Genomic DNA, 15,860 nt, shown 5'->3' with positions numbered 1-15,860 from the left:
CCATCACTTTAAGACGGATGGACTTCAACTCCCAGAATTCCCCAGTTAGCTGGCTGGGGAATTCTGGGAATTGAAGTCCACCCGTCTTAAAGAGGCAGAGGTTGCAAGATCCTGGCCTAGGAGCTCAGCCCCAGACCTCCCCATGGATTGTGGGGATAACCCCATTGTAGTAACCTGGAAAGGAGCTTGACTCCCCCCTAGCCCCCCCCCCTCTCTGCCTCTGCCTCTATATCGGTCCTTGGGGAAGCTCTGCTCCACAGGGTAGGAGTCCCCACAGAGAAGGCCCTCCTCCTGGGAGCCACCAGTCTACACTTATTATTATTATTATTATTATTATTATTAGATTATTATTATTTATTAGATTTTTATACTGCCCTTCTCCCGAAGGACTCAGGGCGGTTCACAGCCAATATAAAACAATAACAATTTATAACTAAAACAGAAATTTAAAAACTTATTATATAATTGGCAAACATTTAAAACATGTAGACCTAAAAAACCCTAAAATTTATATTAAATATAAATTAAAATTCAATCCCTATTAAAATATTAAAAATGTTTGACCCACGGAGCCCCAGAGGTTGGGGTTAGTAGCTGCATCTCGGGGGGCCTTTGATGTGATAACAGCGGGGCTGGCCTAATGATTAATTTTAATATTGAGGGTTTTCAGGGGTTTTTTAACGGGTTTTAATTTATTTATTACTTTTTATTCAACATTTTTAACATGCAGCTTATTGAATTAGATTTTTAATTGAATATTGTATTTTAAAATTTTTCGATATCTATGTTTTATTTCTGCTGTACACCGCCCTGAGTCCTCGGAGAAGGGCGGTATAAAAATTTAAATAATAAATAAATAAAACAAATAAATAAATAACCCATCAGTCTGGAAGCTGTCAGCCTCCAGGCAGCCGTCAAAGTGTAAAAAGGAGAATGACAAGAGTTGGAAGGGACCTTGGAGGTCTTCTAGTCCAGCCCCCTGCTCGAGCAGGAGGCCCTTATGGAATCATGACAGTGTGTGGTTAACATCCCATCCCGCTTCATTTGTACCCTGTCCCGTACTAATTCCCCAGAGTCAACTGCAGTGATTCACTTAACAACGATGGCAGGCAAAGTCATAAAACGGGGGAAAACTCTTCTATCCACTGGCTCGCTTAGCAACCAAAAACTTGGCCTCAGTTCTGTTCATAACTTGAGGGTTACCCTTAGTCCTCGATGTTCGACTACAATTGAGGCCAACACTTTTGTTGTTAAGTGAAACATTTGTTAAGCCAGTTTTGCCCCATTTTATGACCTTCCTTGCCACCGTTGTTAAGTGAATCACCACAGTTGTTAAGTTTGTGACACGGTTGTTAAGGGAATCTGGCGTCCCCGCTGACTTTGCTTGTCAGACGGTCGCAGGGACACTGCGACCGTCATAAATATGAGTCAGTTGCCAAGCCTCTGAATTTTGATCATGTGACCGTAGGTCGTAAGTGTGAAAAACGGTCCTTTTTTTCAGTGCCGTTGTAACTTTGAATGGTCACTAAATGAACTGTTGTAAGTCTAGGCCTACCAGTGCCTGTATTTCAGTCTCCATCACTTTAAGACGGATGGACTTCAACTCCCAGAATTCCCCAGTTAGCTGGCTGGGGAATTCTGGGAATTGAAGTCCACCCGTCTTAAAGAGGCAGAGGTTGCAAGATCCTGGCCTAGGAGCTCAGCCCCAGACCTCCCCATGGATTGCGGGGATAACCCCATTGTAGTAACCTGGAAAGGAGCTTGACTCCCCCCTAGCCCCCCCCCCTCTGCCTCTGCCTCTATATCGGTCCTTGGGGAAGCTCTGCAGACCCCCAACCCTCCTTCTATGGCAGTGCCTGGGGAAGCCACACAAATACCCCGGCCGAGTTAATTCAGGGCAACTACGTAAACTCGGGACGGCCCCTCGGCCGCTTCCCCGGTGTCAATGAGGCAGAAAATACCTCCTTGCTCTTTTTAGGTAAGAATGTGCTTTGGGGGGCTGGGGGGGGACGCAGGCAGGAATCCGTCAGGGCAAGGGAAGACGAGGAGCTGGCCCAAGGCCCGCATTGCAGGCCTGGTTTCAGGGAGGGTTAGGTGAGAAGGGCTCTTAAATAGCACCTCCGTCTTGAGTAGTGGCCACTGCCAAGGCAGACGTCAAACATGATGAAGTGGGTCACATTAAGTGGTGGGCCCCCTCCCTCTCCTTCTGGGGGAGGGGGCTCCTGACTGCTTGGAGGGGTCTGAAATCGAGGCCAGGTGGCCGAAAGGGGAGGGCTGAGGCCGGAGGGGAGGGAGAAGGTAGCGGTCAGCTCAAGCCAGAATTAACTCACAGCCTCTGAGCTGAGAGTCCAGAAGAACAGAGTCGGAAGGGACCTTGGAGGTCTTCTAGTCCAACCCCCTGCTCAAGCAGGAGACCCTAGACCATTCCAGACCAATAACTGGCCAGTCTCTCTTTAAACACCTCACTTGCTTTTTCTTTGTTCTCTTGCAGGCAAAAAGAGGAGGAAGGAGCAACAGGGGGAGCCTTCTGGTACCCCAGAATCCTCTCTCAAAACAGCCGACTGACCAAGCAGCCTTCCTTCATCTCTCTCCAGTCACCCCCCACCTCCCCCCAGGAGGAGGGCCCCAAGTCAGAGAGAAACGGGGAAGAAGCAGGTACGCCATAGGGGGACTTTCTGGGAATTGAAGTCCACGGGCCTCAAAGTGGTCGAAGTTGGTGTAGAAGATTACACATTGAACTAGGACAGCGTTGGCTAACCTTTTTGCCATCGTGGGCCAGGAATGTGGGGGGGGGGTGCACCCATAATTCTATATGCCCCACCCCTGCGCATGTGCGTGCGATCTCTCCAGGCGCTCCCGCCGCTCTTGGCACGTGATGGCTCGATTGGCCTGTTTTTCTCTCTCCCCAGGCTCCAGAGCCTTTCTGGGAGTCTGGGGAGAGCGAAAACGGCCTTCCTCACCCCCAGAGGCCCTCTGGAGGCCGAAAACGGCCGGTTTGCCAAAAGCTTCCTTGCCCACTGATGTGGCTACGTGTGCCCTCTGTGGCACGCGTGCCATAGGTTCGCCATCACGGGACTAGGAGAATGACTGAGCGTTGAGTCATTTTTTTTTTTTTAATTCAAAAAGTTTTACAGAAAATTTTCCTCCCCCTTTCCCCCCCCTCCCCCATCCCCGACTTCCCGGAACGAGCACAAGGTATAGTTAAAAATAAAACAAACATATGCTAAAAAATTTTCATCCCCACTTAATTATACCCCTACAATCATCAATTCCTAACTTCCCCCGAAAACAATCAAAAATAATACATCATAATCATTCAAAAACAGTCTGATAACTCTTAGTCTGATATCTACTTTGAATATAGTCAATCCATTTTTCCCATTCCTTTAAATATCTTTCTTGCGTATTGTCTTTCAAAAAGGCTGATATCTTCGCCATCTCAGCCAAATTGGCAACTTTCAATATCCATTCTTCTATTGTAGGTACTACTTTTTTCTTCCAGTATTGTCCTATTAGTAATCTTGCTGCTGTTATTAGATTTAAAATCAATGTAGTCTCAATTACTGTACAGTCCGTAATAATTCCCAACAAAAAAAATTGCGGCAGGAACTTTATCTTCTTTTTCAAAACATTTTGTAAAATCCACCAAATTTTTATCCAAAAGGCCTTTATATCCTTGCAAGTCCACCAAATATGAAAATATGTAGCGTCATCACAATTACATCTCCAACATTTTGCTTGCATATCTGGATACATACACGATAATTTCTTAGGATCTAAATTGAGTCATATTTTGACCAGAAGGAAAGCTAAGAAATGAAGGGAATAAGTCAGAAGCTCCCCCTTTTTGTCCTTGCTCATCTCTCTCAGTTGCACCCTATTTAGGCTAAGGAAATGTAGACTAATTCCCCCTTTTGCTCCTGGGGTCTCTAAATCTAGAAGGAAAGAAAGCAAGAAACCTGGCTTGTTGCCAGTGGCTGCAGGTAAGTTCTGCCCTGGGCACAAGGCAGCTTGTGTTCCCTCTGTTTCTTCCCTTTTATGTTATTTTTTCTGGCTTCTCACTGAAGTTTCCTGTTTAGAAGAAAACATTTGTAGTCGTGAGGTCCTTGGTGCCCTCTAAGTGTGATGGCTTTCTTGCAGAGGTTTCATTACCCAACTAAATTTGATCAATAAACTAAATAACATCATCAGTGCTAGAAGGGAGTGGAGCTTGTGGCGAGGAGGAGGAGGAGAAGAGGAAAGGAGGAGGAAGAGGAAGACAAGTGTGGGGTCCTTGTTGTTCTCTGAGTTTGGTGGTCTTCTTGCATATGTTTCATGACCCTACTAAGTAACATCAGTGCTACAAGGAGTGGTGCTTATGGAAAACAGAATGAGGAGGAGGAATGTGGGCCTTGGATGATCTCAGAGCTTGGTTGTATCTTGCAGACATTTCATGACCCAGCTAGGGAACATCATCAGTGCTAGAAGGGAGAGGAGTTTGCGGAGAGGGTGGAGGAGGAGGAGGAGGGGAACTGTGTGGTCGTTGGTGCTCTCTGAACTTGGTTTTTTTCTTGCAAATGTTTCATTACCCAACTAGGTAACATCATCAGTGCTACAAGAGAGTGTGGAGGAGGAGGAGGAATGTGGGGTCTTGGATGATCCCTGAGCTTGGTTGTTTCTTGCAGATGTTTCATTACCGTACTAAGTAATATTATCAGTGGTAAGGAGCGAGTGAAGTATGGGAGGAGAAGGGCGTCCTTGATAATCTCTGAACTTGGTAATTTTGATGCAGAAGTTTCATTAAACTTCTGCATCAAATAAAAATAATTGCTACCAACCTGTCTTCCATTGAGGACCTGTATACTGCACGAATCAAGACGAGGGCCGTGAAAATATTTACAGACCCCTCGCATCCTGGACATCAACTGTTTCAACTCCTACCCTCAAAACGACGCTATAGAGCACTGCACACCAGAACAACTAGACACAAGAACAGTTTTTTCCCAAAGGCCATCACTCTGCTAAACAAATAATTCCCTCAACACTCTCAAACTATTCACTGAATCTGCACTACTATTAATCGTCTCATAGTTCCCATCACCAATCTCTTTCTACTTATGACTGTATGACTATAACTTGTTGCTGGCAATCCTTATGATTTATATTGATATACTGACCATCAATTGTGTTGTAAATGTTGTACCTTGATGAACGTATCTTTTCTTTTATGTACACTGAGAGCATATGCACCAAGACAAATTCCTTGTGTGTCCAATCACACTTGGCCAATAAAAATTCTATTCTATTCTATTACCCAAAGCGGTAACATCATCAGTGCTAGGAGGGACTGTGCATAAATAGAGAGCAGAGCCCGCTCTCCTCTGGCCCTGATGATGTTACCTAGCAGGGTCATGAAATGTCTGCCTACTGAATATCTCCGCCCGCCTGTACGCGGACCAATTAAGGACCATACACACTGAAGTTGGCTGTCCAACCCACTGCGAATCCATCTCTGGTGGGAGCTTCCATCCCACGCAGGCAGAAAGTCCCATCTGCTCCCTCCCCCCGCCGAGACCCCTTTTGGGGTGGGGGAGAGATCCAGTTCTATAACTCCTGCCCAGTGGAGAGAAACCAAACCTCTTGTTGCTCCTCCACAGGTAATGTACCTTTCGGCCTTTCACCTGGCAGTTAAACAGCTTTCGTGCCAGCCACAGCTGACGGCTCTCTCCCCCCCCCTGCACCGCCCCCCCCCCAATTGTCACCGAATGCACCGACCGGCCTTCCAATCGAGTGCTAATTTAATTAGAAAGCACCCATTTTAGTTAATTTGTTCAAGAAGATCACCGCAGCGAGCAGATGTTCGCCTCCCCCTCTCCCACCCCCAGCGAACGTTTGGGGGGAGGGGGGGTGTTTTGTAAATGACTCCACTCAGCCTTGTTTAAGAGAGAAAAGGGGATTTTAGGGGGGGCCAACGACCCTCTCTGTAAACATTTTACAGCTCTCTGCACGATCGGAGCGAGGATAAACCCCTGGCAACTCAAGGGGGGGGGGCTGCACATTGGCGGCCATACGGCTATCATTTTATTGTCATATTTCACGGTCGTAACGTTAATGGGAGATGCTGGCTCCAGCATCTTTTTTTTTTTAACGGCTCCGCTGAGCACGCTCAACGCAAAACGCTTTCGCTTCGGAAAATTCAGGGAGGCACAGCTTGGTAGCTTCCAGGGTGGTTTTTTTTTTTTTAATTATTATTTACCGCTTTGGTTTCAGCAGGGAGAACTTGGCCGCCAGGTCTCGGTTCCCTTGCCCTGTCCTTGGGCTCACCTGCCCCACTTGGGCTCCTCTGTAAGGGTCCCGGGAGCCCCGGGCTGCAGCTTTCGTGATCTTGATGCTCCTGGGAGCAATCTTGCATAGGTCTGCAACTCACCTGAGTCAGATCCTCAGGGCCAGAAGGAACCGGAGGGAAAGCTTGGCCGAGCTTTATGTCTACGGAGATCCTCCGTCACCCAAGTCAAAAAGTCCCAAAGGGGCTTTTTCAAGAGGCAACTGGACTTTCTGGTTTTTCTTTGAAGGTGTTTCGCTTCTCATCCGAGAAGCTTCTTCGGCTCTGACTGGATGGTGGGGAACGGAAGGATTGATACTCCTTGTAGGCAGCTGGTCAGTGACCATCCTCCACCATCCAGCCAGAGCCGAAGAAGCTTCTTGGGTGAGAAGCGAAACGTCTTCAAAGAAAACCCAGAAAATCCAGTTGCCTCTTGAGAAAAAAGTCCCTCTGGGATTTGGCCGAGCTTGTGCCTGGCCAGCAGCTCCTGCAGGGCTCCAAGCGGGAGGGGCACCGGGGTGAATTCATGGAGGGTGGGCGGCTGTTCCTTGGTTTTGAGAAGGAAGAGCCGTGATGGAGATGAGAAGGAGAGGAAGCATCCAAAGAGACGAAGGCTTTTGTAGCTGTGGGGTTCTTGGCGCTCTCTGAGCCGCGGTGGTTTCCTTGCAGGCGTTTCATGACCCAACTAGGGAACATCATCAGTGCTAGGATTTGCGAAGTGGTGGAGGAGGAGGAGGAAGGAGAGGCGGGCACTTTCTTCTCTGTTATGCTGCCCTGGTGAGGCAGGAAGAGGCGGACCGCGAATGGCGTGTTCTCTTTCGGTCGCTCGCTGGCACACGCGGCGCACACCGCCCGATTCCCCAGGCAGCCCAGTTTCACGCCCTGGCACCGTCCCCTCCGCTGAGCGTCTCATCCGGCAAATGCCGGCAAGTCCCTCTTCCGCCAGGCCTCCTGAAGGAGTTCATTAAAAAGCCTCCCAAAGGCCTTTCCTCATTGAGTTCACCAACCTCCACCCAGCCTCCCTCCCTACACGCAGTTCCTAGGGGGTCAGGGGGAATCCGTGTCCGTGCCCACCCCCCAACAGCCCCCTTCCCCTCTATCGCCCCTAGGCCAAAGTCTCCTTGTGGCTCAGGGTTGAACTTCAGGGTCCTGGGCGCTCTCTGGGCTGGGTGGTTTTCTTGCAGGCCTTTCACGGCCCTACTAGGTGACATCATCAGTGCTGGAAGGGAGTGGGGCTTGCAGGGAGGAGGAGGGGGTAGAGAAAGGGAGGAAGATGAAAAAGAGATGGGGAGAAGGAGGAGGAGGATTGTAGGGCCCTTGGTGCTCTCTGAGCTGGGTGGTTTCCTTGCAGACGTTTCATGACCGAACTAGGTTACATTATCAGTGCTAGAAGGAAGGGAGGTTTGCAGGGAGGAGGAGGAGGAGGACTGTGGGCTCCTTGGTGCTCTCTGATCTTGGTTGCTTTCTTGTGGAAAGAAGCTGGCCTGCCTGCATCTAAGGACCCTCTTGGGAGGTCTGTGGCGCCCCCAGGCCAGTGTTTTAGTGTCATTAAGTGAATCTGGGCTCCTTGTTGAAGGTCGCAAAAGGGGATCCCATGACCCCGGGACACTGGCACTGTCATAAATATGAGTCAGTTGCCAAGCATCCAAATTTTGATGTTGTGACCGTGGGGATGCTACAACGGTCGTAAGTGTGAAAAACGGTCACAAGTCACTTTTGTCAGCGCTTTTGTAACTTTAGTCACTAAATGAACCGTTGTAAGTTGATTTCTCCCTTGAGAACGTTTCTCCCTTGGGAAAGGGCTGGACTTGAAGACCTCCAAGGTCCCTTCCAGTCCTAGGAGTCTACGCAGAACAACTCTTACGATCAGTTTCCCTCCCTCCCTCCTCCCCCCCCCCACCTGCCTGCCTGCCTTCTTCCAGAGAGCAGGAAAAAGGCTTGTTGGTTTTCATGGAAAGACGTCATTGTTTGAAGCGCAAAGTCTCTTGCAAAGCAGCCCGACCAGCTCAGCAAAAGCCTTCTCCAGTTTTTTTTCTCCTGGCCGTCCTGGCCCCACGCCCTCCGCTTGCTCCAGAGCCCTTCGATCATCATAATAGGGGGAGAGAGAGAGAGAGAGGCTTCCTAGCCGGAGCCGTCACTAAGTAGAAATGATATACCTGGTTCCGGGAAGATAAATGGGTGCCGCGCCCGATACACAGAAGGTCGGAGAAAGAAGTGAGCAAGTGTTTAGGTGCCAGCAAGATTGATCACACAGTGTGAACCGATCTAGCAGGAACACGGAAGAGAAAAAAAAGGGGGGTAGGATTGGAAAGGGAAAATACATTTCTGTTTGTTCGGTTCCTGCAGGATCTTTGCCTGTCAAAGTGGCAAAAGTGGACGCAGCACTCCATTCGTTCATTCACTCCATCCATCCATTCACTCCCTCACTCACTCAAACCATCCATCCATCCTTATCTCCCATCCGTCCATCTATCAATCATCTATCTCTGAATCCATCCATCCTTCCATCCATAAACATAACATCCTAGGACCAGGAGGCACCTTATTTATTTATTTATTTTATTTATTTATTTATTTATTAAATTTTTATACCGCCCTTCTCCCGAAGGACTCAGGGCGGTTTACAGCCATAATAAAAAACAACAGCAATATACACATAAAACCATAATTAAAAAACTTATTATACAAATGGCCGAATTAAAACATTTAAAATAAAACCCCGAATTATAGAATGTTAAAACATTAAAACTAATTAAAATCCTATTAAAATCCTATGCCAGTCCTGCACGAACAAACAAATAGGTCTTCAGCTCGCGGCGGAAAGTCCGAAGGTCCGGCAGTTGCCGGAGTCCAGGGGGAAGTTCGTTCCAAAGGGTGGGAGCCCCCACAGAGAAGGCCCTCCCCCTGGGGGCCACCAGCCGACATTGCTAAGGAGTCCCTCTCTGTGCGAGCGTACAGGTCGGTGGGAGGTATCAAGAGATCATCAAGTCCAACCCCCTGCCCAAGGCAGAGAAACTTATTCCGTCCTAAACAAGTGGCTGCCCAGTCTCTTCTTAAAAACCTCCAGTCATGGAGCACCCACAAGAACTTCTGGTGGCAAGCTGTTCCACTGGTTGATTGTTCCCACTGTCAGGAAATTTCTCCTTAGCTGCAGGTTGCTTCTGTCCTTGATTGGTTTCCATCCGTTGCTTCTTGTCCTGCCCTCAGGTGCTTTGGAGAATAGCTTGACCCCCTCTTCTTTGGGGCAGCCCCTGGGATACTGGAAGTCTGCTATCATGTCCTCCTTTTCATTAAACTAGACATAACCAGTTCCTGCAATTGTTCTTCGTATGTTTTAGCCTCCAGTCGCCTCATCATAGGGCATAGGGCCGGGCTATTTACGGGACCGCCTACTGCTACCAAATACCTCTCACCGACCCGTGCGCTCCCACAGAGAGGGACTCCTCAGGGTGCCGTCAGCTAGGCAGGGCTGTCTGGCGACACCCAGGGAAGGCCTTCTCTGTGGGGCTCCACCCTCTGGAACGAACTCCCCAGGACTTCGTCAACTTCCGGACCTCCGAACCTTTCGTCATGAGCTCAAAACGCACTTATTCATCTGCGCGGGACTGGATTAGATTTTAAAGTTATTGGTTTTAAGGGTTTTTTATTATTTATATTGTTTTTTAAATTCGGCAATAGAATAAGTTTTTTAATTGTTGTTTTTTAATTTGTATTTATATGTATTTTAACTGCCTGTGAACCGCCCTGAGTCCTTAGGGAGATAGGGCGGTATATAAATTTGAAAAAATAAATAAATAAATAAATAATCATCTTTGTTGCTCTTCTCTGCACTCTTTCTAGAGTCCCAACATCTTTTTTATGTTGCGTATTTTATATTATTTGCCTTATGTATTATAACTTCTCAGTTATAACAATAACAGAGTTGGAAGGGGCCTTGGAGGTCTTCTAGTCCAACCCCCTGCTCAAGTAGGAGATCTTATACAATTTGAGACAAACGGCTGTCCAATCTCTTCTTAAAAACTTCCAGTGTTGGAGCACCTACAACTTTTGGTGGCAAGCGGTTCCACTGGTTAATTGTCCTCACTTAGGAAGTTTCTCCCTAGTTTCAAGTTCCTTCTCTCTTTGATGAGTTTCCACCCATTGCTTCTTGTCCTGCCTTCGGGTGCTTTGGAGCAGGGGTCTCCAACCTTGGTCCCTTTAAGACTTGTGGACTTCAACTCCCAGAGTCCCTCAGCCAGCAAAGATTCTGGGAGTTGAAGTTCACAAGTCTTAAAGGGACCAAGGTTGGAGACCCTTGCTTTGGAGAATAGCTTGACTCCCTCTTCTTTGGGGCAGCCCCTGAGATACTGGAAGACTATTGGAAGTCCTTCTTTTCATGAAACTAGACGCCCAATTCCAGCAACCGTTCTTCGTACGTTTCAGCCTCCAGTCCCCTAACTTTTTCGGCACCCTTTCCAGCGTCGTCTTTTTTGAATCGTGGTGACCAGAATTGGATGCAGGATTCCAGGTGCGGCCTCACGAGGGCCCTATCGGGTGGGGGACTCTCATTTTTGTGAACTGGCCTTAACCGATCCATAGTCGAGGTCCCATCTAGGGCTTCCCCACCCTTGCTCAGCCGAGAGCTGGGTCTCTTTTGGGCAACTTCCATCCGTTAGAACTCCTTGATAAACGATAAGGGAGCCCTGAAGGCTGCTCGCTCAGCCGGGACCGAGCGGCTTCTGCCTTCTGGATTTTCCCTCGTTTGCTGGCCTGGCATGAAATAGATGGGGTTGCGTTTCAAAATGATTACTCATTCAGATGAGCCTTTTCTTTTCCTTTCGTGTTCCCCCCCCCCCCAGATTCCGTATTGATTCTCAGGTCATTAATCCTTGCAATTGGGATATTTTCTAGCATTCTTGGATTTGTTGAAAAAGGGGCGGGGGGGAATGGAAGGCACCCGTTGAGGCGTCCCTTCTGTCATGGGACCCTATGCGTGGACTTGTATCAATGGCTCAATCTTTGCAAGGGCATAATTGCATTTATTTGTTTGTTTGTTTGTTTGTTTGTTTGTTTGTTTGTTTGTTTGATTTTTATACCGCCCTTCTCCCGAAGGACTCAGTGTACAGGCAAGATAAAACCAGCAATACAAAATACAAGTTAAAATACAATTTAAAAACTTATTTAAATTAGCCTGAAAATTAAAATTTGCCATACTAAAAAACCCCATTTAAAAATTAATAAATTTAACATTAAAATTCCGATTTAAGCCAGCCCCACGCGGATAAAAAGATGTGTCTTCAGTTCGCGACGGAATGTCCGAAGGTCAGGTATCTGGCGTAAACCCGGGGGAAGCTCGTTCCAGAGTGTGGGAGCCCCCACAGAGAAGGCCCTTCCCCTGGGGGCCGCCAGCTGGCATTGTTTGGCGGACGGCACCCTGAGAAGTCCCTCTCTATGGGAGCGTACGGGTCGGTGGGAGGCGTGTGGTAGCAGCAGGCGGTCCCGTAAGTACCCAGGTCCTAAGCCATGGAGCGCTTTAAAGGTCGTAACCAACACCTTAAAGTGCACCCGGAAGGCCACAGGCAGCCAGTGCAGTCTGCGCAGGAGCGGTGTTACATGGGAGCTACGCGTAGCTCCCTCTATCACCCGCGCAGCTGCATTCTGGACTAACTGAAGCCTCCGAGTGCACCTCAAGGGGAGCCCCATGTAGAGAGCATTACAATAATCCAAGCGAGAGGTAACGAGCGTGTGAGTGACTGTGCATAAGGCATCCCGATCAAGGAAGGGGCGCAACTGCCGAACCAGGCGAACCTGGTGGAAGGCCCTCCTGGAGACGGCCGTCAAATGGTCTTCAAACGACAGCCGATCATCCAGGAGGACATCTAAGTTGCGCACCCTATCCTTTGGGGCCAGTAACTCGCCTCCGACAGCCAGCTGCGGCTGCAGCTGACTGAATTGGGATGCCGGCATCCACAGCCACTCCGTCTTGGAGGGATTAAGCTTGAGCCTGTTTCTCCCCATCCAGACCCGTACGGCTTCCAAACACCGGGACAGCACTTCAACAGCTTCATTGGGGTGGCCTGGGGTGGAAAAGTACAGCTGGGTGTCGTCAGCGTACAACTGGTATCTCACCCCAAAGCCACTGATGATCTCACCCAACGGCTTCATGTAGATGTTGAACAGCAGGGGCGAGAGAATCGACCCCTGTGGGACCCCACAAGTGAGGCCCCTCGCGGTTGACCTCTGCCCCCCTGTCAACACCGTCTGCGACCGGTCGGAGAGATAGGAGGAGAACCACCGATAAACGGTGCCTCCCACTCCCAATCCCCCCAACCGGCGCAGCAGGATACCATGGTCGATGGTATCGAACGCCGCTGAGAGATCTAATAGGACCAGGGCAGAGGAATAACCCCTGTCCCTGGCCCTCCAGAGATCATCAACCAATGGATGGTATAGTCCACCAATTTATGAGGAGTGGACCACAGGAAGTTAGTTAGTTAGTTCCTGCCTGGGCAGGGGGTTGGACTAGAAGGCCTCCAAGGTCCCTTCCAACTGTTGTTATTGTTATAGTTAGTTAGTTAGTTACTTTCTCTTTCTTTCTGTCTCTCTCTCATTCTTTCTTTTCCTTCATTCCTTCCTTTTCTTTTTCTTTGTCTCTCTCTTTCTTTCTTTCTTTCTTTCTTTTTCTTTTTCTTTCTTTTCCTTTGTTCCTTCCATTTGTCTTGTCTGTCTGTTTCTCTTTCTTTTCCTTCATTTCTTCTCTTTCTTTCTTTCTTTCTTCTCTTTCTCTCTTTTCCTTCTTTCCTATCTTCCCTCCCTCTCTTTTTTCTTTTCTTTTTCTTTCCACCTAGAGACGAACGTGACCTCTGTTCCTCTTTTATAATACAGTCTCAACTCTATCAGCCCTCCTCCTTGTTGGTTGTCCTCTTAAAAAATTCAATTTTAAGAACCTTCCCATTGAATTTTCATTAAAGAAAAAACATGACCACTGACGGCAGCTAGTGACAGGCGTGTTTGTAAACTTTCAAACGGTTATAAGCCAAACTATAAACCAGAGACAAAAATTGAAATCTCAGCGGCGTGCCTGAGAGATGGGAGGACAAGAAAGAATAGCAAAGGTATGAAATAATTTTAAAATTATTGTGAAATTATGAAATTAGCATGGGAGTAAACTGAGGTTGAAGTGACACTCCCAGCCGCATCACTCTGAGGCCTACCTTAGCGTGTTTTTCATCAGTTAAGATCCCTCTTTCCCGGGCTTGGCAGCTTTCGGGTGGGAGGACTTCCACTCCCAGAATTCCCTCCATTTGTATACAGGTGTTTTGCCCTGTCGACATTGGCCGGACTCTTCCTTGATTGGGCTGCCAGTTGCTGTTGAAAGCAATAAGCAACACCCCAATCAAGAACTGCAAGCCACTAATATATATAAAATGGGAGCATACACACACCCCACGCACTCTTCCAGCACTGATGATATTACCTAGTCTGGTAATAAAACGTCTGAAAGAAAATAACCAAGCTCAGAAAACACCAAGAACCAACCCCACAGTCGTCTTTTTCCTCTTCCCCTCCTCCTCCCCCTCCCATGGTAAAATCCAATTTTTTTACTACCGGTTCTGTGGGCGTGGCTTGGTGGGTGTGGCTTGGCTTGGTGGGTGTGGCTTGGCTTGGGCATGGCAGGGAAAGGATACTGCAAAATCTCCATTCCCATCCCACTCCAGGGCCAGCCAAAGGTGGTATTTGCCGGTTCTCCAAACTACTCAAAATTTCCACTACCGGTTCTTTAGAACCTGTCAGAACCTGCTGGATTTCACCCCTGCCCTACTCCTTTCTAGCACCAATGACATTACCTAGTCTGGTAATAAAACGTCTGAAAGGAAATAACCAAGCTCAGAAAACACCAAGAACCAACCCCACGGCCTTCCTCCTCCTCCTCCTCCTCTCCACATGCACCCTTCCAGCACTAAAGATGTTACCCAGGCTGGTAATAAAACATCTGCAAAATAGATATATATATATATATAATAACCCAGCTCAGAAAACACCAAGGACCCCCCAGTCTTCCTCCTTCCTCAACCCCCCCTTGGTTCCAAACCTGTTACCTGTTACCTACTTGGGGCTGCTCACTTTGTGGCCCAGCGGGCAGTGCTGGCTATTTCCCAGCCACTCTCTCTCTCTCTCTCTCTTGCCCGTTGAGTAATGGCCCCGTCCCTGGCGACTGCTGGGCCTCTCTCTGATGTATGGCTGTTAGGTTAAGGGTGGAAAGGTGCTAAACGAGCCCTCTTTAGTTTACATAAATTAGCTGAAAAGTCTTAAATCAGTGCCACTCTGCCCCAAGTTTGTTTAGGCAAGATTTAGAAAGTAGGTGGAGCAAAGGCCATCCGGCCATCCATCACCCTCCGGCCATCCTCCTCATCCTCTCCTCCAGCACAGAGCCAGCTCTCTCTTCCTCCTGATCTCTTCTTGGCAGGCAGGGAGTCCTCCACTTACGACAGCCTCTTTAGTGACCGTTTGAAGCTGCAACGCACTGAGAAAAGTGACTGCTGACCGTTTTTCACACTTATGACCGTTGCAGCCTCCCCACGGTCAAGTGATCAAAATTCAGAGCCTTGCCAACCGGTTCATATTTATGATGGTTACAGTGTCCCGGGACACACGTGGGGCCCCTTTGGTGACCTTCTGGCAAGCAAAGTCCACGGGGAAAAGCCAGATTCACTTAACAACCGGGTTGCTCTGTTGATAGTGGTAGTGGTTCGCTTAACAGCTATGGGGGAAAATGTGATAAAATGGGGCAAACCTCACTTAACAACCTTAGCAATGGAAATTTGGGGCTGAATTGTTGTGGTAAATCAAGGTCGTCCGTAGTGCCAGGGTCTCCCAAGGCTGCGATCCTCCCAGGAAAAATAGGGCAAGGTGCCCCAGTAGGAGTCGGAGTGGCTACTGGTAGTGGTCAGTCGATCAGTTCTGGTTGTTTCTGAGCTTCAGCCCAAAGGCTGGCCCCGGGTCAAGGTGCCCAGCATTGGGTCTCCCAGCTCTGCAAAGGGCTCTCCCAGAGGAGGACCTTCTGCTCATGGGCCTGGGGCCTCAGGAGGCTCAGCCAGAAACTCCTTGCCCTCTGCATCTGCAGGGAAGGGAGCGGCCTTTGGCTCCCAGGTCCATACCAGCCCATCTCCCTCAGGTCCCTGCCCTGCCTCCCTCCAGTATGCCAAATTTGGTGTACTGGGGTGTGGCTGCTCTGCTCAGGGCGAGCTTTGGGGGACCACTTCCATCCTTTTGCTGAGGGTACAGAAAACAACTCAGAGCATTTCTCTCCCAGTCTGGTCTGGCCTCTGCTCTCTGATGGGGCATCTCCTTGGAGAACATCTGGGTCGGGTTGATTGGGTTGAGTTGGGTTGGATTCAGTTGGATTGGGTTGGATACAACTGGGTTGGGTTGGGTTGATTGGATTGGATTGGATTCAATTGGATTGGATTTGGTTGGGTTGGGTTGATTGGATTTGGTTGGGTTGAGTTGGGTTGGATTCAACTCATTGGGTTGGGTTGGGTTGGGTTGATTGGATTTGGTTGGGTTGAGTTGGGTTGGA

General features: G+C 48.6%; 1 protein-coding gene across 1 annotated transcript in view; it reads left to right on the top strand.

Annotated features, from left to right (window-relative positions):
• The window catches only part of ZC3H3 (zinc finger CCCH-type containing 3), a 229,160-nt gene that overhangs the window by 199,499 nt on the left and 13,801 nt on the right, over positions 1–15,860 (top strand). The window contains exon 11 of the mRNA XM_058176624.1: positions 2,492–2,655. Coding sequence (XP_058032607.1) covers positions 2,492–2,655 — 164 coding nt within the window. The remainder of the gene's footprint in view (positions 1–2,491; positions 2,656–15,860) is intronic.

This window comes from Ahaetulla prasina, chromosome 3, assembly GCF_028640845.1.
Source record: "Ahaetulla prasina isolate Xishuangbanna chromosome 3, ASM2864084v1, whole genome shotgun sequence".
In the NCBI taxonomy this organism is placed as follows: Eukaryota; Metazoa; Chordata; class Lepidosauria; order Squamata; family Colubridae; genus Ahaetulla; species Ahaetulla prasina.
This window is presented reverse-complemented; position numbering and strand designations above follow the sequence as displayed.